This window comes from Tyto alba, unplaced genomic scaffold (genome assembly GCF_018691265.1).
Source record: "Tyto alba isolate M040663 unplaced genomic scaffold, T.alba_DEE_v4.0 Super-Scaffold_40, whole genome shotgun sequence".
Classification (NCBI taxonomy): Eukaryota; Metazoa; Chordata; class Aves; order Strigiformes; family Tytonidae; genus Tyto; species Tyto alba.
In genome coordinates this window covers 34,214,881-34,239,206 of record NW_024881316.1, presented here as the reverse complement: position 1 = coordinate 34,239,206, position 24,326 = coordinate 34,214,881, and the positions used below count along the sequence as shown (strand labels likewise).

General features: G+C 36.8%; 1 protein-coding gene across 1 annotated transcript in view; it reads right to left on the bottom strand.

The window, feature by feature from the left end:
- TAF1B (TATA-box binding protein associated factor, RNA polymerase I subunit B) overlaps positions 1 to 24,326 on the bottom strand; it is a 50,847-nt gene that overhangs the window by 25,632 nt on the left and 889 nt on the right. Inside the window, exons 2-8 of the mRNA XM_042803247.1 lie at positions 24,020 to 24,118; positions 23,446 to 23,533; positions 21,527 to 21,624; positions 21,138 to 21,233; positions 20,400 to 20,529; positions 16,937 to 17,093; positions 10,361 to 10,460 (exon numbers count right to left, since the gene is read on the bottom strand). Coding sequence (XP_042659181.1) covers positions 10,361 to 10,460; positions 16,937 to 17,093; positions 20,400 to 20,529; positions 21,138 to 21,233; positions 21,527 to 21,624; positions 23,446 to 23,533; positions 24,020 to 24,118 — 768 coding nt within the window. The remainder of the gene's footprint in view (positions 1 to 10,360; positions 10,461 to 16,936; positions 17,094 to 20,399; positions 20,530 to 21,137; positions 21,234 to 21,526; positions 21,625 to 23,445; positions 23,534 to 24,019; positions 24,119 to 24,326) is intronic.

Here is a 24,326-nt window from a genome sequence, read left to right as displayed (position 1 = left end):
ATTCAACTACTGGACGGGAAGAAAATTTGATAAGTTTCAAGCTGTATTTGCTCCATCTGTATATTCATAACTGTGAAACTCAGAGATTATATATTTCAGTAGATCCAGAATGGAGATTTGCCTTTTTTTTGTTCTTTTTTTTTCACCCCCAATAAATCTGATCAAGAGGGAAGCATTGTCTCAATACTTGTTCCAAACTGCTCATAACATAGGAATAAGAATCTTATCAAGAAAGAACAAAAGTGAAAAGACAAGACTGAATGGAATGATGAAGACTAAGCAACATTCAGGTATACTTTGGTATTTTTTGTTTAAAATTATCGTTCTTCTTTAAAAATTACTTCTGCAAGTGTAAGTAGTCTCTACTTGCATCAATGATATGCATTTTTCCTACATGGTGTACTCATCAGAAAAGGTCAGCAGACCATTTTCTTTTAAATGCCATCTTCAGACTTGAAAATGATTTAATGTATCAGCATTCAAAACAGTAATGACAGTTTAGAAAATGCATTGTTATCACCCATCAAATTAGCAATACCAAAGCAGTCACCAAATGGTATAAATCATTTCCACAGTAAGAACTTCAGTATAGTGACCTCATGCAATATTCAGAATAGAAGAGTAGACAGAGTAATTTCACTCCTTAGAGTGGGACAAAAACCATAAAGCCCTAGAACAGTGATTCACTTCATCTGCCCCTCCTAGAAGAGTACTATAATTAGGAGACTAAATCCACACCCACAACTAAAGAAACATGAGCACTTAAGAAATACTGTCAAGTTTTTACAAACTTCTATTCACATACCCAAACTCTGTTATGAAGCAAATGCTAATCCTTCTGCTTTTAAGCTGATGAAATTATAGTACCATAAATAGCATCTTTGATACAAAATAATCACAAAGAATGAAATATCATTTGCTGTATAAAAGCACTCAGCCACATTCCATCCAATTCAGGGTACAAATCAAGGAATGACGCCAGCAAACCTTAAGGAAACATTAGCCTGAAGAGCAGGACAAATATATATATTTTTAGCGACACTAAAAACAGTCATCATGAGATTTCCAAAGATCTTCAATAGTCAATATTACAGCTTCATACAAGCTTATGCCATATAACTTTAGAGTTTTCCCAGAATATCTAGCCCCTGGCTCTATGTTTGGAGAAAAGCAGGTATGAGCAGCGTGCTCCACAGCCATTCCTAAATAACATGGTCCTCACAGACTGTGCACTTCCCTGAGCACCTCATGGTTTGAGTATAGACTTCACTTTTTCTTGTGCTGCCCTAAAATTCACTGCTGTTTCATTGTGTGAGAAGAGGCTTATTTTTTCCTGTATTCAAAAGAACGATGGAAAACTACTTAGGCTTTGTTCTTGGTGCAAGGTGGGAGGAATTACCACCATAAGCAAAAGCAGCATGCAAACTCTACAAGCTTGCCCAGCCCTCCAGGAAAAGAGCTGAGTGCAGGTAAGAAGAAGCATCAGTTCTCTGACAGTCCCTCTGCTAATCTCTACCTATCCTTCAGTATCTACACTGAAGTTACCTAATGAAAAAGCTCTCAGTAAGTTAGGTAGGGGTAGCTACTTTTCAAAGCCTCCCAAGGAAGATCCTATCAAAGTTTAGGCACTTCAAACACAGTAAAATATTTTATCAATTTGTGATATGCTCCTGACTGCAGGAAACGAAACAAAACAGAAGCGGGCTAAAATATCTAACAAAAAAAGGCGAACAAGTGTTTCCAATGTGAATAAACCAAGCAATACACTTAGGTACAGCAGTGATAGCCAGTTTCCACATGTTATTCAGTACTGTAAATTCAAAGAACTAGTTTTCAAGAAACCTGTAATAGTGATGCTACTTCTGTTCAGAACATAACCAAATTATTCAACCAATCCTAGCAGCATAAACTACATGAACACCCTCATACATTGTAACAAGATGGCAGAGATGATTAGAAATTAATGAGGAATCAATGCCAAATTACTTCTAAAATTGAGCTGTTAACCTCAAGAGCTGAAAGCTACAACCAAATCTCAGTTTTGGTTGTATACAGCATGTAATCATCAAAATATTGAGCAATCATCTTTTCTTAATCCATGAGAAATCCTCCAATTTTATGTTTTCCTCCAGGCTACCTGACAGTTCTTCTGCCCCCAACATTCACAGGGAAATCAAAATCAGGAGGCGTCTTAAACTACTTAAACTTGTCAGCAAAATTTACAAAACAAAATGGCTTTAACTATGCTTGAACAATGCTGAATTGATTCAAATACATTTTTGTGGCACATCCCCACTTAATTCAAACCAGTTTTTACCAAGCAACTGAGTTGTTAAGATGGTCACAAGGCACAAAATGTTTATACAGCTCAAGTGTTAATAACCATATTCCAATTGTAATGTTGCCTGTAACGAAAAGAATCAGAAAGAGGGACTAAACATAAGGTTCAGTATCTTTAACCTTCTTGCTGCAGTAGAACCGAGCAACATTTAACCATATTGTTACATAAATTATGAACATTACATCATCATTTTGAACCTGGAAGACAAGTCACTCCACAAGGACACAAGTCCCGAGTTTAAACCTTGTTCTCAAGTAGGATAGTAAAAAATGTGTAGCTCCTAGATATGAAAGCACATGCTTTAGACCTCTTCAAATACAGTCCTTGTAGGTCACTATACTCCCAGACAGGTCTGTCATATACCTCTTTTTAATGTGGGATAATGGGATAAATAGAAAACCACAAATAAAAGATCCTCCTTTTGAAGCAGAGGGCGAATTTGACTGCATAGTGCTCAAGGACAATCTCCCGGATAAAAAAAAAAGGCAAGAAACAGAACAATAGATATTCTGCAACGAAACAAGAGGTAAAGGCAACTAAGCTGTAAGCAGCAGAGAAACTAAAAAAAAAAAAAAAACCACAACAAACTAAAAACAAACAAAACAAAACAAAACAAAACCAAAAAACATTCTTGAATTTCAATGCCACAGGTAAATGGCTAAGTCATGAAACAAACATGAAGAAAAAGCAAGATTGTTCTGTAACTGGAAAAGAATACAAATCTATCTCGTTAAAACCATATGTAAGGAAGAGAAAAATTACGCCTGCAAAAAAGCAAACCAGTATCTGATAAAATTGAGTATTTTACAAAGGAGAGGCCCAGATGATTTACACACAAGAAGCTTCAAGGAAATAACTGAGGAGCTCTCTGAAACACAAATGTTGTTTTTTACATAATCTTAAGAAATTCTAAACATCAAAGGACTCTCCAATATTAATATGCAGTATTTAAAAAAAATGTAAAAGGGAAGATTCAGGAACTCTATAATGATTAGCTTGGCACAGATCCTGAAGAAAATAATACAATGGTAATGGGAAAAATGGAAGCTAAAAATATCTTGTCAGTCAAGCAACCTTAATAAGGTCAGGGGAGGAGAGAGCTGACTAAAGCTCCAGATCTCACAAGGACCTGCTCTGAAAACCTTTTTCCTTCATTATGGGACAGCTAAAAAGGACCCAAATAAACATTACCACAAAGTCGCACTGTAAGACTGTACCTCATAATTGTACTCAAAATTCAAGAGCTGCTCTGCTGGAAAGCAAAGCATACAGAACAAAGGAGCAAAACAGAAGCATCCTTGATAGCAGAGGAGTATCTTGGCAAATTCATCTCAGAAATCAGATCTCTGAAATCCTCAGCAGAAGTGAGATTGATTGAAGCTGACACAGAAGGACAGGTGGCAGAAGAGTTAGTGGCAGAGGAGTATGGATACAGAATTGCTGCCAAGAATAAAATAAAGTAAAAAAAAAAAAAAAAAAGGAAAGAAATGGAAGAGAAGAACAACAACAACAAAAAATACAAGCTATAGAATACTGTAAAAGAAGAAACCAAAGAATTGGCAAGTTTCCAGACAGTGTAGAGAAGAATGATCATCTCTCAATGTTTAAAGCAAGCCTTTCATTCTCAAATAAAAGAGGAAAGAAATTTAATAATCTAAGCTAGGGAGGTGGTGTGTGTGAACACATGCATGCAAGTTATATACTCCTCCAACTCAAATATAATAAGGATCATATAGAATAAAACACACTGAAGTGGTGCAGTCTCAAAAGAGCTAAAGTTTTCCAGTCTACTTTATAAATACATTATGGTACCTGCTTCAACACCTATCACAGGTTACCTTAAGGAAAAGGAAGACTCTGGATGAATTAGACCTTTTCTCAGGGCAGCAAATACTCCTTTTCAAACTCTTCCTTTTTCCACCAAAGCCACCATCAGTTCATAATGAAGCATGAATTAAAATTCTTATTAAACTTAACACAATGGGAGAGCTACTGGCCTAACCTGACACAGGCAAATATAGACATAATTTTAATGTACAATGATAAGATATTGAGCCTGAAAGAAATTAAGTATCAGGGAGAAGAAAGAAACAAGAAGCCTTTCAATTTGGTGGGAGAAAGGGGAGAAAATCCTGATGTGCTTTTGAGTTTCATCATTCTTCTCCTCTTATCCACAACACTGATTTCTGACAAGCACAGTATATTGCTGCCACTTTACCAGGATGCATTCAAGCATCTTCCCCAGGCAAAGGTAAGGAAGATGCTAACAACCCTCTAAGCTGGAAGTTTAGAAAACATTTCCGTATCATGGAAAAATCTCAAGAATAATACTAGGAGTTATTTAAGAACCAAGACATCTAGGGATGGAAATAGGTGAATTATATAGAGCAGAATTGAAAATAAATATTGCTTCTGTTAGTACGTCCAAATTGGAGGTAGGATGTGTAAAAGAAAATAAAAAAACTAACAGTGTATACTAAGACAACCAAGAAGTAACCTGGATATTAATTTTCTCAAGTTGCAAGGGCAAAGCTGTCTAAGTAAGTACATTTCTTGTTCTAGGCAGCAATACTCAGTGGATTATAAAAAACAAACAAACAAACAAAAACACAGAGGAAGACAGAAAGGAATTGAATGAAATCATAAAACAAAAAAGGAAGCATTTTTAAGATAGACCTTGCTGTCTAGGAATGTATATCAACAACACTCTGTCAACACTGAAACATTCAGGGCCCTGTAAAAGACAGAAAGTTTCAGACAGACTTAGAATTGTGGAGCTACTTCCATCTAAGATTAAAAAAAGAGAAAAAAAAAAAAAAAAAAAAAAGAGAGAAAGGCTTCTATAGAGAAGCCATTCCATGGCCACACTCCAGAGCAGAAGTAGCAAGGATAATTCAGTAAACACACATCCCTTTTGTCTTCAAGGGCAGGTTGGTAGACAATTCTGAACAGAATTCATCTAACACCCACCAAGCTCAATTTTCTCTTAGCACCCCCATCTTTGAGGAAAAAAAGAGATTCTTAATAACTTTAGGAACAAACGAGTGGTTTTAAAGTTGGAGGAGAGACTGAGAGAAGGGAACTTCACTGAGGTCACACTCAGGCTCCTCGCCAAGTCCAGATACTTGTGCATTTAAAGACAACCATTCCCAAAGCTCTTCAGAACAGGATCTGAAAGATATTTATGAGACTACACCTATCCTGTTCCACACAGCACATACTCCAAAGTGACGTGTTTGTTATCTTCAATAGTTTAGTAAATCATGTTGCCCAACAGCCATGGGAGTGACCTGCTTACCTATATATACATGTACATTTAATTTTGCATGTGTGTGAGAATGTGAGAATCAAAACCAAATTATTTTTGGACATTAAAAAAAAAATCTGCAATGCATTAAGTGTAAAATACACCAAAAAGTATTGAGTTTTATAAAAAATAAAGGTAAGCCTGAGGCAGCAAAGGACAACAACTTTAAAGCACAAGCAAAATAATTACATAAAAGACCATCAGGTATACAGTCCAGAGTCAGAAATGGAAGGAAACCCAGATCTATGGCAAGGACAAGTCATTGCTAGCTCAAGAGAAAAGGGATGCTTTAATCAATTCTGTATGAGGATAAATATAAATCCCTAAAATCAAAATGGAGGCTGCGTATCCTAAGGATGTATTGCTACTTCAAGCAGAAATAGAAGAGGGAGTTTGTGTGTAGCTCCACTGGAGGACAGATACTATCAATAAAACAAGCTGAAAGCAAATTAGCCACATAACTTTATATATACTACTACTAATTTACAAATTCATTTTAACTCCTACACTAGTGGGCTTTTAAAGAAACAGATATCCTATGCACTAAAAACGAAACAGAGATGACTTCCATCTAAAAGGGAAAACATGACTGCACTCATCAAAGACGTATTGGCTACTGGCAGAAGCCTCAAGATCAGCAAGGATTTACAATAGTTAAACAAATTGCAAATAGCAAGAAAAAAAACTTGATCTCCCACATAGAACAAGCCCAAAACTTAAGTATCTTTTTTTTTCTTGATGCATAAAAAAAAGGTTTTAATCAAATGGAATAAATACAAATACTTGTTCTAGAAAAAGGAAATCTTGCAGAATAAGATGGAAACTTGCTTTTCTTCTTGTGTATTGGGATGTTAGAACTTCCAAACTAAGATCTAAGCAGGAGCATCCTGCTACTGGTGCTGTCTACCCTGTGAACCTTCTGATCATGCATTTAGGTAAAACCCATTTATCAAAGGCTAACTTCTAACATAAACATGATTTTAATAGAGGAAGGGATAAATAGGATGACTAATCAAGTGAAGGCTTAGAAAAGAGACTTAGAGCAATGGAAAGATAAACACGTATGGAAGATAAACAACTTATTTTCAAAAAAGATCTTTTATAAAGCACTTTTATCCTTCATAAAATACTTTTGAGGTAGTACTTATCTCCAGCTAGGACCTGACGTGTTTAACAGTTATGCATCATGATAAAGATGATATGGAGAGGTAAAGGCTCCTCTTCTCTTCATTTATGAGGCAGTCACGCCGAGAGCTCCCAGACTTTCGGACAGAGGCGTTCAGATATAACCACCTTTGTGGCAGGTATTTTAAATAAAGTTCAGTTGGGGCAGAATGAAGAATAATGTCCTTCTTATTAGGTGTTCCATTACCAAAATACGAAGGGCTTATCTGCCACCTACACTGAAAATGTGAAACGGCATACAAAGCATAGTATACCATTTGAATCATAGCATACTTGAGGTTGGAAGGGACCTCTGAGGATCAGAGTCCAACGCCCCTGCTCAAAGCAGGGTCAACTACAGCAAGTTGCTCAGGATTGTGTCAAGTCAGGTTCTGTGCATCTCCAAAGATGTGGTCTCCACAGTGGTTCTGGGCCACCTGTTCCAGCATTCAATCACCCTTATGGTAAAAAAGTTTTAAGTTTAAATGGAATTTCCTGTATTTCAGTTTGTGCCCATTGACTCCTGTCCTTCCACTGCACAACATCAAGCAGAGAGCCTGACTCTATCCCCACTCCTTCCTGTGAGGTATTTATACACATTACTGAAATCCCCCCAGCCTTCTCTTCTCAGTGATAAAAATCCCAGCTCTCTTAGCCTCTCCTTGTATGACAGATGCTGCAATCACCTCTAATTGCTAAATTGTACGTAGGACAGGGAAAAACTGTCCATGATATGGACTCCATTGCTGTATTACACAGCACAGAAGTTTATCAGCTGAGAAGCCTGAGACTAGTCACATTCCTTGCATATGAAATACTATTACTAAATGACAAGGCATTAAAAAAAAAACAAACCCTTGTGCTTGTACACATACTCACGTCACTACATAGATAGAAAGTAGATGTGACTCACCTTGTAATAATTGTTGCATTTATTTTTTTAAAGCTGTAACAACTTCAACCTTGTGCAAATTCAGGGTATTTGGGGTATGGAGGAAATTGTTACTGAAAAAAAACTTCAAGCCACTGAGAAAGATTTATATAAGATAAGCCTTATCAAGTTAGGCTCCATCTGTACTTAACTGATAAAATGATACTTAGTATGACTTCAAATCCTTCAAGCTACTACAACATAACTACTTCTTAATTCAAATTTTGGCTGCAGGGAATTAGCACAGGATACAATTAAATGCACTAAAAACCTGTTCAAAATGAAAAGGAGACATATTGAATAGTCCTGTCAGTTATAAAGATTTTTGAACATGTTTGCAACTTACGTTCACCAGACTTGAAGCACAACACATAATGGCATTAGAGCATCTTACCTGCCTGGTTATTACCAGTCATAATCCCATAAAGGTTTTGAAGGTAACTGTCTATAGAATATTATATACAGAACACCAAGGAGAAAAGAATGCTGGCTGTATTTTCAGGATGCAGTATTACACAATCTGACTTCCTGCTCTAGGACAATAACCTCATCTCTTGAATTTCTCAAAACTCAGATGTAAAAACTAGATACAGTAAACTATTGGAAATCTCAGTGCTGCAATGAGCAGCAAGATCAGTTCCGAAATACCAGATGTAGGAAACAACTAGTAAGGTTTTTGCAATTATCAACCCAATGATGTAGTAAAAAAAATGTTAAAACTAAATAAACCAGAGGATGCATCGCTAAAGGAACATTAAAGGTAAAGTAGGGAGCAGATATTCCTAGAAAGAGAAAGCCACAGTAATACTGGAGTGGCTGGAAAACAAACTCAACAGTAAGCTTACAGAACTTTACCTATGGATTTCAATGAAAACAAAGTTAAGAGATGACTTGATTAGTTTGTATACCTTATACTTTGGAAGCAAGGGGTCCAGCTGTCAGTGTCACAGACAAGCAAGATGGAAGTCAAAGCTTACACAAATTCAGCTTTTAGATCAGCACCAGTAAGTTAAATAGCAGACCACACTAGATACAGACTATTCATAAACTATATTAAACAAAAAAATCAGATTTGGGGTTTTTCCCCTGGCTTGTGAAAAAAGGAAAAGTGAGTACACGCTATATAAGTGTTAAAGACAGAGGGTGAAGTGGCTAGACTTCCTCTTTTATATAAGGATGGAATGAGATTAAATTGACCAGCTTGTGGCTTTCAAGTTGTGAAGTCCCACTCCCACATCAGGACATGCTACAGTTCATAGTGGAAGTGTGTTTATGGAGGGACAGTAGAATAATCCAGACCTACAGCTCTGGGCGAAAGTAAACTAATAAGGACTGATGAAATCACCTTCAGGACTGTCATCAGACCATCCTGCATGCCAGAAACAGCTCTATCCCAAAAGAAAGCAGTAAGATACTCCAAGAGCAACTGTCATTTCCTTTCTACAAACCAGATCTCCCAACTTTGAGGCATGGTACAAGTTTTACAGCTGCAATTCATACAAAAATTTTATCTGTGTGATTTGTAGGACTGGGGTGAGGGGTGTTTTATTTAGTCAGGCCAGAATACAAGTTCTATGTAACCATTTTTGGGAGAGAAAAACGCTTGGAAAAGATGGAGGCAAAGAAGGACAGAGAGACTGAGAATTAGAACAGTTTGAAAACAAAAAAGTTTACACCCACATTTCAACCTAATGTATCTTTTCTATTAAGGAAAGAACTAAGACAGAAAAAATAAATCAAGAGGTTTTTACAAGTTGAGGTCATAATTTTTATTTCTTCAGACAGGGCAGCAGTGGTATATATAAAAACAAAAAGCTACAGATCAGCTTCTGAACAACTCATGACCTGCTGAATACAAGCTACTTACTGGAGAATGGGAACATTACTTGCAGTGTCATCACTGAGGGCTTGGGCTACAAACACCTTATGGAAGACCAAAACCTAGCTTTTCCTGTTAGCAGAATTGCTGCTTTCTGCTCTTGAAAGCTAAGATTTTATTTGCACACTTCAAAACTCCATAATAAACTTTTTTTTTGTAACACAAACACCAGTGAGCAATCGTTAGCACAATGCATAATAACTTTAAGTAAGGGAAATTTACATTTACTCAAGACTGTCCACCAAAATAACGCTTCTATAAGGGACGTAATCTCTTATGTAGATTTTAGGTTTGAGATATTTCAATCAGTACAGCAAGAAACAGAACAAAAGATAGCATCTAAACCATATTTTATGAAAATAATATTGAATTACAAACAAATTAAAGAGATAATTTAAATAAGCACGTAAAAGGATAATCTATTGCCCTTAGATGTGTAGCCAAATCCTATTTCTGAGTGTTCCAAGAGCAGTTCTGAATACCTTTTTCTCCACAAACACTTATTGATTTTGTTTTAACTTAGGTAATCAGTGTAATAAAACTGGTTAAGGATTAAAGCACTCTGAGTCACAGAGTGCACTGATTTCTGCACAGGCTCCAATAATGCAAAACATGAACTCTACAACGTAAGAATAGATTTAATCATTTTATTAGTACAGTGACAAAAAACAGTTAAATACCACAAGATAATTAGGTTTTGGTCATTTTTTTTTAGTTTCCCTTTAAGAAAAAAGTTACCTCTACAGAAAAGATCTTAAGGTCCGCTCCACGTAATTTTATCCTCTCTGGAAAATGCTGAAAGACGTTAAAATATGGAATATGACCTTCAACAACAAACCTGCATAAAAAAAACAAACAAACAAACAAATCAAAATAGTATTTAGTATGACAAATGCATATGTCTATTCTAAAAAATAATATACAAATCAACTTCTGATTTGAAATAACATCAGCATTATATTACCTAAGCAATTCTATCTGAAGTTACACACTCCTAAACGCTTCATAGGACAAAACCCAGTTCATTCACTTAACAGGCCTTTAAGTTCAAGATCAAATATGATTGACAAACGATAATGTTATGGCAGGAAGGGTACAATCAGCGTGCTTATATGGCGTTTGTTCTGCACATTCTTCAGCCACTGCATTTCTGAAAATGCTTTAAGCCTCCTTTGAACGCTATTGCATTTTTTTGTCAAAATCCTAAAGCTGTAAGTAAATTTTACTTTTAAAACACACACTTTCTGCTAGAGGAGACTGAGTCAGGTAATGCACTAGGAAGGAAAGTCACAGAGCAGTGAGCAGATGCACAGAACTGAAAACCTATTCATTACATCTGTATTCTGATTTTTTTTTTCAGAAGTATTATTCAGGTATGAATAGAAATGATTTTGTATACTAATAAACACAAAATAATTTAATGCATTTTTTGTTAAGGCTTTGGTAAGTGGTTGACAGTGTTATTTGGGAATTTTCTTGACTTTTTTATACCTATGATGGGACTTAACATATATATATGTGTATAAAGATAGGACTTAATAACAGAAACTAATAAAAAGCCACTATCACACCAAACCCCTGCTCTTATCTAGCTTCGTAGCTGACATTCAGACCAGGCAAAGCAAGCACTGAACAAGCATGGATCCTCACAAGGGAACAAACACTATTCCCAGTCCAGATTAAAGTGTATTAGTGGTCTCCCATAGGACTAAACTAGAATGGCCTTCCTGTGTCCTCCAAAACAATTCTGTTACAAGAGTATATTAAACTTGATTAAGTTAACATTTCAAATAGAGAAGACCCTGTTCTTTAAATAATATTAGAGATCTGAAAACAATTTTCTCTCTTGCCAGTTGTGTTAGGTGCACAGTATCTCTCTGATCTTGCTACGCAGATTAGCAACTTCTTGGTTGGAAGCTCCCAGTGCAGGGCAGTACCTAACCACTTAATTGCTAGCTGGATCCAATCCCACAAGCTGAAACACCAAGTTCCTCATAAAGCACAGCAATCTGCCACTTTCATTCAAAATGTCTGGAGTTTTTTTTTTTTTAAAAAAAAAAAAAAAGAACAAAAGCAAGGCAGACAGTGCAGCGTTGTGGAGGATTCACCTCCCTCCTGAGCCTACGGCCATTCATAAACTCACCTTCCCTCTCCTAGTCCAGTGCCCTAATCACCACTTCATACATGTTATGTAGTATGTATCTATTGAAGTCGATTAAAATTCTAAAGGCTAGTTACCACAAAGTTTAAAGTTATATCCTATTTTTTAAACACTAACCGAAATTTCAGTTTAATTAAAAAATTGAATTCAAACTGTGATTAAAATGGGAAATGCATTCCTTAATCAAAACTGTTAGAATTAACCCATCATTTATAACGATTTCTGAAAAATAATAACAATCTGAAAAATCACATTGCCCAATACTTTTTATTCTGAAACTCTGCATATTAGTCTCTTGAGATGTAAAAATCGCCGCACAATCCTTTCTAATCAAATTGCGTGATGTACATTTTGCTCACGAAATTTCAGTAGCTTTCCTCAACCAGTGTAAACAGCATTTCCCCACCCCAGGTGGAGATGTGCACTGGTCCACACACCCAGTGAAGTTATCGCCCAAGCCCAGCACCAGTCGCTTGTCCTTGCTGTCCCACCTGATCTGCTGAGCCGCTTCCATGCCGGTTCCTCAGCTCATTTTAGTCAAGGTCACCTGCACTAAACGGAGGAACTTAAACCTGAGGTACAGTTTCACAAAATGGATTGAGCCAACCTAAAAGCTCAGCACAACGAGTAGCACTTCCCTCCCGGTCTGGCCGTGTGCTCCTGTTGCTCATCATCCTCCTCCACAAACGTAACCCAGCAGCAGCAAAAGACTATCCCTTACCCTACTGACAGAAAGAAGGGCTTCTTTCCTGCCATCTAACAAACTGAGGAGGCTCACGGATGGCAAGTGCAAGAGCTGGCAGAGGGAAGGGGATGCATCACTCAGGCAGGATGAGAGAAGAAAGGAGAGCAAGACCTTCCTCTTTCAGCAACAGTGACCCATTACTGGCTCAGCTGATAAGCTTTGGCTGACACGTGTTGAAGCGCAATCACACAATTAGCTGTCAGATCGGAAGAGCTGGTACCAAGACACAGAGAGCAGCAACCTCCTGAGCCAGCACAGCAACAGCTGGAAGAGGACAAACAATCAAGACCTTCCTCCGGGTGTGGTGTAGTGGTGATTGCAGCCAAACCACCCTAACAGCTTGCTGCCTCTGAAATGGGAAATCCCACCCTCCCTTCAGTCCTCTGCCACACACTCCTCCCTGCTGACAAAAGCACTTGTGTGACTTCTCAGACAGAGGATTAGATTGAAAACTGGTCTTTTGTTTTCCAGGGTTTGATTTCAACCAGACAGATTTCCAGACTCAGCCGACTGCAAGAAAAATATTGCCAGCAGAAAGTGGAAAGGGACTACGGCGAAGCAAATTAACTTGCACTAAAATGTCTGGTGAAACTCTCTTTTGCAAAATTAGTTTTCTGCAGATTTACTGCCTTCAACTAATGCACCATGAACTGGATGAATGCTAGTACCCAGAGCAAGAGAAAGAGCAGGAATGTTTATGCAGGACCACAGCAACAAACTCAGATCAGCTTAAACTGATGCTGGAGCCACATCCTTACACTGCAAGAGACAATAAAAATGTTTTGTTTTGTTTTTTAAAAAAAAGTTTTCACAAACTTGGCTGTATCAAGTCAAAGCACTGCAACTGTTTAAAAAATAATGACATCTTTCCTAGCTTGAAATTACTGTCTCCGTACAAAGAATGCTTTTCGCTCTCAGGTTAAGAGTTGTTTTTATGTTCTAAAAATACATGAAACAGCATAAATACCCTGTTATGAATATAATGTGATGATGATTCAGCTTTTTAACACTTACTCCAAAACCCCAGATTTGGAATAGCACTTCAGAACAGTTTCTTCTGTCTGCTGTTCTTCCAAACCTTTCATTTAACAGACAGATGATAAAAACACTTGTAATATTATGTTGTATCAGTGAAATGCTTGAAAACTTGACTGGCAGATACAGTACAGAGACCATGTTCTTTTAATTACAGCAGCAGCATATATTAGTAAGGTGCAAGAATTAAAAAAATCCTAGGTCCTCGGCATGCTACAAGGAAATGATGCATCTGTTAAAGCCACACAGCAATGCCACAAACTGATTACAAGTTTGGTCTTGCCAGCACAGCTCGGTATAACCTCACTTGAAAGGCATTAGTTCTCAGAATCTCAAAGTCTAGCATCTTGAAACTTTTTCCACAAGCCAACAATTTTATTCATTATTTAGATAAATAATATACAGCATATGGAGTACTGTGAGGCTATTCACAATGGAAAAGGATTTAATGTGTTGCATCAACTTGAGTAGAAGGTTGTTAAAAATATTATTTTTAAACCAAAATGTCCCTGTCAGAGGAGGTAATTGTAGTGTCTTTCTGTTAAGTGTGTCAAGTAGCAAGGAGGAGTATATTTTTGGTGTTGTAAATCCTTTAAAAGCTGGCAGATTGCCCTACCATGGTGCCTAAGCATGTATCACAAGGGAGGAGCGGTAGTCAGCTGACTTCAGGGTAGGGAGAAAACCAAACTGAGGAAAAAACAAGGCAGAACTTCGAGCACAACTGTAATTCACCTGGTTTAAATAAAACAATTTGCCTATAAAGATTTAAAAGGCAATGCTGAATACTTAATGTTTTCTCTGCATGATTTTCATCTCCTGTCTGTCGTTATTTTGATCTGTGTATCTTAATGCATGCAAAAAATGGGAACATTGTCTGATTTTTTTTAAACTTAAGTATTCAGAAGTTAGAAAACAAGTGTTTTATGGTAGTTCATGCAATCTAAAATTCTTTCCCCTTCTCCATCAAACTTGTGAAAGGCAAAGACCTTAAGGGTAGGGAGGGAAGCACGATAATGTAATTATGGTCTTATATAACTATCGTATCATGGTAGAACTTTGCAATACAAATGACATTCTTTTAAACATCACTTTCTGCATTTAATTCAGTTCATATGTTCAGTGCATTTCAAGTCACCACATCATTCCAATTTACCCACCTTTAAAACTATTACACCCATAAATTGTATCTAATTAAAAGATATCTTCTCATTCAAATCATCTTTTTTCAATTTACAATTATTAGTTTCTCATTATGCCTTTCTGTGCTATATTTGGTACTTAATTTTTTTCCCCCTTTTCATTTTCTAGCTATTTTTACTGTTACCATGTTTCCTCTAAATCCTTTCAAGCAAATGTGATTATCTCTTAAGGATCTCAGTACAAAGGATGTTCTCCAGGTTCTGAATCATTTTCCTGGATCTTTTCTGAAGTCCTCAGTTTTTAAACTGCCAAATACAACAATATACCATTAATATGCAAACAACACAATCTACCTTTCCTCTTAACAGTTGACTTTAACAGTCAGATTTTTTTGTTGTTGTTGTTTTTTTTCAAACCACACCATCATACCAAGACAGGAACTTCTGAGGATGTATTTGCTTCATATGACCCCACGTGCTTTCCAGAGACAGTTTCCAAGATAAAGTAACCAAAGAACAGATGATTTTATTGTTTCTCTCTTAACAGGATGGGCTAATCAGTAATTCTGCACTGTGAACCATTTGCTCTGTCCAGTAATTGTAATTTACTACTTGGATTTTTGCCATATACAAACATTATCAGACAGGATTTATATATTTGTTTTCTAATAATTGACAAAAATAAAGAGTATGCTACAGTAGTTCTGACTCCCACAGAACTTCCTTGGGAAGATAGCAGTCAGTAATAAATCCTGTTATTGAAAACTACTTTTGAGTTCTATTTCTTAATCTGCTCAATACATACTTCTGTATTGCAGGATGCTAGATTGAATTCTGAATACTGTGGCATTTTACCGAACATTTTACAAGCACCTTTTATGCAACAGCATATCCAGTTATGCAAATATGCAATGGTTTGTTCAATTCTGATCGATGGAGGCAACAGCCACCCCCCTAAAGTTCAATTCAAGGGGCTAAATGTTGTTTTGCATAGAAATAAATTAGCTAGTATTAACTACTGTACTCTGAGATATACAAACCTCCCCTTTTTTTAACAGTACTTGCAAAAGAGTGTTCTTCAATATCCATCCTTCTCGGAAAGCTTGTACAAAGCTAGAAAAGCGCAGGTGGAAGTTGGCACTCCAAGGGGAGAGGGGCCGTGATGGAAAATCAGGCTCTGGAGTAAACTTCCCTTGCATTCACCACACTTACGTGCACCACAGGTGGGGGATGATATACTCATTGCATTGCCTTTTAGCTCACAGGTTATATATTTGAAAAATAAAAAGAACTGAAATCTACTGTATCAACTAAATTCTGATTCAGTTTTTCTTTTATTTTGTCCAAGTTTTCAATTTGATTTGCCAACGTACAGTTACTTGAGTCTTTCTGTTCCTTAAATTTTGGCAAAATAATATCTTTTCATTATCTTTTTAGAAGTACCCAATATCTCAACACTTGTTAAAAGTAGTATCAGTGTATATAAGGTCTTTCAAGGAAAATCTAAGAATTTCTGAATTTAAACCATTTGGGCCTGATTTAAAATACTTATTGCTAACAAGAAAAGTTGATTAATTTTTTTTCATTCCTTAATTAAATAAGAAATGTGTTCATAGCCTTGTTGTAGGGGGCAGAAGGGAACTGCATTGTCAGAAATAGTTTCACTGTCTCCCTTTAGCATCAAACCCTATCATTAGAACATTTCTACTATATTAAAAGCTTTATTATTCTGAACTCTGATAATTACAAAGATACGAAAACAAAAAGGGACTTCCTATATTAGTTTCTGTGCCCAACTCCACTGTGTGAAGCTACTTACCTACCTTTCAGATCACTACATACTGCTGGTATTGTTTGTATGATGACACTGATGTAAGTCCTGGAGAATGTTTACTCATTTAATTCTGGCATGCTGACAACAGCAAATATAGCAAAAGTGTAACCATGCACACCTCCAGGGAATCTTAAGAAATTTTGAAGGAGAATAAAAAGCTTCTTTAGCACCAAAACCTTCTCCCTTACAGGTCTTTGAGATTAATTGCAAGCAACAGAGGAGAACGTTCTCCAAAAGCAGCTGCACAAATTGTTATGTCAAAGAAAAGACAAGACAGATAAATATAGAGAACTTCTTAATATTACTGAGCAAATTAGTAAGAGGGCAATAGTAGACATCTAATTTAAAAAAAAATGTATTATTTATAAAAGCAACAAATATTTCACTAGACTATTCATACCTTAAGAGTTCAGATAATGTCATGGGTTCTCTCAACCAGAGTAATGACATGTAACACAGTGAAAGGGTCATTGGCATCGTCATCCTCAGTTTTCCCTTTGGCTGCTTCTTTAAATACAAGCTACCATCTACTGATCCAGAGCACACAGAGGTGGTTTCTTGGGTTTATGTTAAAAACAGAAAAAAAAAAATAAAATTGATATTACACATGATCCATGGTATACAGAAAACAAGACAAAGGAACATACAAGGACCCTTGTTCAGCAAGTAGTAACACTTTGAAATCATTACTTTGAGTAGTTTGGTAGTTTGTATACTTTCCTACTAAACAGCTTAACTCTATTCATCTACCACAATATGACAACCTGTTTCATAAACTGCTACTTCACTTGACTAAGACACTGGATCATATGAAGAGACAGAAATCCCTCTGGTACCCATCAAAACAGACCATTTGTTGGGAACTACACTTAAACCTGGAGTTCTATGAGCTGGAAATACTATTTTCCACTTGAGAGAACAGTGAGGAAACAGAGGAAAATTTGATGTACTTAAATTAATGCCTCATAATTGGGGATGAAAACACAGAGTTTTAAACTTCAGCAGATTCAAGACTGTAATGAGAAAATTATTTACGTTGCAGAAATTTTTCTGAGGTTAAGGTGTGTATCCATCTGCCATATAATCTGTAACTGTGGAAACATTAGATATACTTTAAAAAAGAATATCTAATGCAATGACAAATAAACACTTTGAGAACAAAATTTAGCAAATGGTATAGAGGGTGAAAAAAACCCAAACAACAAACAACCAGACTTCCCTACTTCCTTACTGAGATAAATCCCTAAAAACTAAGAGAAGCAGCAATGAGAAATGTAGTTTAGTAGAGTGTTTTAGGGGTTAGGAACCTTTTCAGCAGTGAAACCTGGTTCTTCACGGAAGGAAGAAGGAAAAACATAAAAGCCTTTCTTCTCTACATCATGACCCAGCCAGAAGAGATGAAAATGCACTTAAAGCACACCAGCACAATACATCAGCACTGATTCTGTAGATTCTCTCACTGAATTTCCCCACAGACTGTTCAGCTGCTCAGGCAGGAACAGCAAGGGCTCCCCAGCTGGGAGCTGCAGGGCCATGGCAAGCAACCTGCAAAAAGCAGTTTAAAACTTCAGAGTGCTTGGCAGCTCCATGGTTATGCTGGCAGGTGACAGCCAAGCCTGTAAGGTGACAGTGGTCAGCAGTAGAGGTCCAGCACCCACTGACACCCGGCATGAAGAGACTGCAAATACTGTGTTCCTGAGCCAGAACCGGTCTTTGATGCCACCTACCGGCTCCTAAACCGGCGGCCAGGAGCACCAGGGACACAGCGGCGGGTTAAAAGAACCGGCTCAAACATACACCCGGTACAAAGACAGGGTCTAGATGAGAGCATCCTGCAAGGTCTATCACCTATAGGTGTGTCAGAGAACAAAAGCAGCAGCATCACTTAAGCCTTTTAGCCAGCAGTTTCACCTTTTACATGGATATTTGTGCTTAAAGACAGCTTCACGACTGAAGCCTCTTTATTAATTTCACATTCAACTCAATTTAAAATAATCCTCATTATATTTGTAGCCTTAATGATGGCACACAATTTCCTTTTATTTCTTCCAGGTTATGCAAGGCATGACAACACACAATTACACACATCTAATAATTGAAGAGTTTAATAGGCTTCTCTAGCAATATCTCAGTGCTATACTCAGTGGAATTTGCTATTAACCCTATACAAAAAAAACAAAACAAAACAAAAAAAAACGCTTGCCAGTTGGACAAGCCTCTTAAGAAAAAAAGAGTATTAAAGTTTCCAGTCTGCAGCAGTAACAGCTCAGTAAAAACAGCACAGAAAAGGAAACTTATGAACCTTCATGAGAAATTATAATTGACTACAACACTTTTAGTATTGTTTGTGTTAAATTTCAATATACAAAACTATTTCTGTTTGCTTGATTTCACCAAAATGCACTTTAAGTATCACTGAACTCTAAATTTTAAATGCTTTTAGGTAAATTGGTATGAGTACTTAAAGCTGCATTCACTCTCTGAAACAACACACCAAGAACACATTAAATTACAGCTTATCTTAAGACTGTCTAGCTGTTCTAAAACTCTAAGAAACATAACTATAAAAGGCACAAATACCACGGAAGAAAGAAGTTCCTCTAAACATCAAAAAGGGGAAGAAAATTCAGTGGAATATTGCCACTCAATTCTTTCCTCTTCATATAATATATATTTGTGTAACACCCAAGATCTGCCACATATACAAACACACAGTGACTCTTTACCTGAAAATTTTGTCATTTTAATATATAAGGATGAAAAGTACTTGCATCGTATTCACAAATATTTGTATCACCATTTCTGCACCTTTTTCCCTCTCATTCTGTTTGGATTTTTTAAAATGTCTTAATTTTTTTTTTAATTGCTGCAGATCAAGTTTCTCATTCTATTATCATTTCTGGACTTTAAAGATAAATGTGAAAGAACAAGATTGCGTTCTTCCGAGGCTCGACAGACAAGACCATAGAAGAACAGAAATGGGACATTAAGGGGATAATATATAACAAGGGAAAAAGAAACACTGAAACAAAGAAGGAAAAGGCAAGCAAAGAATAAAGAAAAAAAACATGAGAAGTTTAAAACACAAGCAAAAGCTTTCAAATGTGCCTTGAAATGCATTTCCAGTATCAGACATCGCAGCATTGTCAGGCATTACACTTGCCCAGCAGCACCAAACACTCCAATTTTCTGTAACATTTTAATAAAAAAATGTTTAGCATTCTGTAAATATTTTCAAGTTGATATTGTGAACAGAAGGGAGAAACTGATGCAATGCTAAAAGAAGATTTTGATAGGAGGGGTTATAGGGAAAATAGTAAGAGGAACGCCAAGACAAAAGATACAGAAATACCAAAAATACTCTAAGGAAAAAATTAGAAAGCTAAATATATCTATGGGACAGGAAAAAAAAAAATATTCTCCCCCCACCCCCTCAAAAGAACAAACTCAGGTTTTTTAACATCAAAGCCATGACTGACAGCTCTGCTATTAACTAAACAAGTGCTTATTCTTTAAAGCTACTGTGTTTGTGAACATATAGCTTTGCAGATATAATAGCAATTTTTTCCCACTCCAAACAGGAGGCATGGAGCAAACCTGCTATAAAACAGAACTTCCTCCTGCATTTCCCACTGTATTTCCAGGTCCTGTTCAATTTTCATCTCCTTGGGTAGAGGCTGGGGGGGAAAATCGTCTATTTCTGCTAGAATATGAAGTAGTCTAGTGTCAAACTGGACCTAAAACTTTACACTTTCCAACCACTTCCTCCAATTCATTGTATAAAAATACACTTTATATATATTTATTTATATTTAAAAACTACATAAAAATGGTTCCCAGAGAGTTCAGTTCATTGCTCCTACCTGAGACCTTGCTAGTTGATGAGACAAAGCTGCAATCAGTCTGTTGATCCCCCTCACTTTCAGAGAGAGACAAGTGAAGGTGGCTAGGTCCTGCTGGTTCACTGTCCACATCAGTACTGCTATCGCATACCTGGTTTTTGTAAATAAGTCATTGTATTACCTACTGTTAGCTACTGTTTCAATCTGAAGAAACCAAATAAAACATGATAGATGCAAGATCAACAGTGAATTAAGTTTAAACCCAAACTGTTCACATCTTTACTTTATGAATCACCAGTACGTAAAGAAACACAGCAAAAAAATGTATTTTTAAAGGATTTCTCAAGATAAAAAGACTTCTAGTGATTACATTACATTTCAGTCTGCTACAGTGACCAGAAAGTTGACAACACATAGAATCAATGCTTGATAAAGTAAGTAACTTCAAGAGAGCAGGCAGGAAAGGATGGTAGCTGATGATGCATTTTGTATTGTTATTTCTGTTCTATCTACTGACTATTTATGCCAAGACAAAGCAACACTTTTAAATAGTTTTTCATGTTCAGGGAAGTATTTGTGTCTTGAAATAGGAAATAAACAGAACAACAAAATGGACATGTGGAACCCTGTTTAGAAGGCATCCTTCCTACTGAAATGACATTAACACAAGCTAGATATGTAGCTTGAACAAAGGAAGTTTCAGTTGTTGCTTTTTAAAAAGATACCAAACATCTCATGGGATTTGGGCTTTTCACTTACTGATGATGTTTTGACAGTTTCCCTAGCCGGTCTGTTACAGTATGCCTGTTCACTCTTCTGTAGGTAACACCTCCAAAAATTCCACAGAACTTCATCCTGATAAACACAAATGGATAGTGATTAGCACAAAGTTTGCAAGACCATTAATTGCTGAGAGAACAGAGGGTAATTTCTAACTCAGGAATCTGAATAATGTTCCAGCTCTAATTTTATTAACTGTCATTTATAAACTATGTTTTAAAATTAGCAGAGAAGCTAAGTTTGTTTCCATATGCTCAATGTTTTTAAAAAGGGAGTTGTTTGATTCACTTTAAAAATTACAGTCTTTTAAAATAACACCTCCTGTAACTCACACACAGCACATACAACTCACACGGACACCTACATACCTTCATTTGTGGACATACTCCTAATGCTTGTAAAGCTTCAGCTTGTTTCTTGATAACAAACTGAAAGCCTTCACAAACATACCATTCACAGCTTCCATCTAAGTAAAAAAAAAAAAAAGTATGTTTTTTTTTGTTTATACTGTTTTGATTTTTTTATTTGTTAACCTTATGCACACTTATTTCCATTTAACATTTTGTTCTCTTGGTATCAGGCCAGGTACATGTGTCTCTATTTAATAATTTCAGATCCTAGAGCATGGACCAGCTATACTGAATACTCCACTAACTTCCACTTATTCACAGTTTTAATCAAGAAGAAAAGCTGCTGAACAAGCACTGTTCTCCACACATTTCCCCAATAATATATTTCACTATAACTTCTAGTGTGGCACTGTATTTGAGTGGAGAGTTGTTAAGTGACCAGTTTTAAAATAACTGAGAACCTGTCATTAAAAAAAGAAATACAATAATTTCTTTCCCATCGCCGGCACAGAAAACTGGAACACATTATGGTGGTGAGTCAGGCAAAACCCAACCAATATCACCATATTCTTCACCATTCTCTCCCACAGAATCATACACTTTTAAATGAAAGAGACTTTCTCAGATATTCCAAGCTTCTAGCAAATCTCAGCACAGCATGAATTTCATGAGTCAGCCTGCTCCCATCTATTCACTATTCCCTCAGACTGCATTACGTTTACTGTTCACCCTTACCTCTATATTTACAACTCCTTTTCTACAGGCTTTTGGTCTTAGAAATTTTCTCTGCACTTCTCAACTTCCTTTTCATTCCCTGCACACCTGTTAATTATTTTTCCTTCCAATCACAACGTGCATCTTACCATCTTGGAAGTTATCTGCCCAAAGCTTCTGCCCTGCTCTAATGATGTTGGCTTTAACCGATAACCACAGATAGAGCTCACTCTTATAAATACATGAAAATAAGCTGCCATAATATAATGTAACTACACTCACAGAAGTGACTGTGTGAAGCTACGGATTTCTTTCTTAATAAGTCTGTGAGATGGCTAATGACCTTCCTAACAGGAGAAATGAAAAGCATGAAGTGGTACACAGCTCAGACTTTAGCAGCAATACAGGACAAAGACAAGTGGAGGTGTTAAGGTTGTTTCCCTTTTAACTTCTCCCTTCACATCCACACAATTGCTCTTTCCAAGGGGATGCAGTAATCCACTGTCACCGCAGTAGAGCGTATCAAAAATAGCCCCATACTTCATTTAGCACTTTTGCTTTTTGAAAGTGGCCACAACAGTAAAACACCTATCCAGCCATCACAGTATACATACATAGCTCCAGCAGCAGCCTTACCATAACATCCTTATAGCATGTATCATCATACGTAATGACTACTATTCTTCTGAATAATGAAATTAAGAGTATACAACTGACTCTGGATGAAAGATGTAATATTGGTTTAGCCATTGTAACTGCATGAAATCTTCCATGTAGGTTTGTGTGTAGGTTACAGGGCCAAGTACCTGTAATGCAAGCCAGACTGACATTTTAAGAGCTGGACCACCGTCACATCTCACGAAGACAGACAACTTCCTGGTTTTGTGATAGCCATCACAAGCAAGGAGCAAACACCACATCTGAATGCATGCCACCAGTATCTTCAGTAAGTACTGGCTTCCACAAATCAAAGCAGCAGTAAGTAACATACAGCTCCGTTCAATCCAAAAAAACCCACCATCAGGATCACAGAGGTCACCTGTGGCTTAAGAAGTCACCAAAAGCGACTGCTGAAGGTTGCGAGAGTATCTGGAGGGCGTATTTTGTTCCCATTTTTACAGCCTTTCCTAGCCATCTGCTTTTGGTCACCATCAAAGACATAACGGGCTACGTGAACCCTGGCTGAACGGCCACTTGTGCAAAATAGAGAAACTCATACATACCAGTTTCTTCTCGCTTTCTTAAACTTTTGGAGATTGTCTGGACTCTTGAATTAGAAATAAAATCAGTGTTTACAACTTCTCTAGTTTTCTGCAAAACAGGAATATATATTAGCAAGAAAAACCCCAGGCCTAACTTGCATAGATTATCATAAAATATCATAAAACACAGTGGAGGAACTTACTCAAATTTCCTCAACTCAAGGGAGACAGAACATTCCGAACTTTTCATTCGGAAATTGCAAAAATAGAAAATTACTATCCTAGACATAGAGGTGACGTGCATCAGGGTTTGCCTACACTGTTACTGTCCTAATGTGCAGCAACACCCAGGCAATACTTCTAAGGCATCTAGACAGCATGCTAGTACTACAGCTACAACAACTTAGCATCTTAAGATGGCTCATTTTAAATTCTGTGATTTCAAGGAACATTAGTTTTAAACACTGTAATGAAAAAGGAAGAATCACAATACTGCCTTTAACTCCTAATGCCAAGCAGGAAAATCTAACATTTTCTTAAACCCAAGAAGCAATCAAAATAAACCCCTTCCAAGGCCAGTAGTTTAGCTTTTTACCTCAGTAACATTGTGGCAAGATCTGCAATAAAATTTGCCTTCATCAGTGAGACCCCAGTTCACGTCTGAACACTGGACACAGCGTTCATTAAAATCTCTCTAAAAGGAAAACAAAAATAACAGTTTCACGTGTGTTCAAGTAAAACAAATAGCACTATTACTAGGCTACTGCACAGCTTTTGAGATTATTCATAGAGGAGAATATTTATGACCTTTATGTTATCTCTGGTTGATAACAAGTAATCATAGCTTTTGCTATCAGTCATAGATAACTCTGAACAAATAATTTCAGCTGGCAAGCACCAGC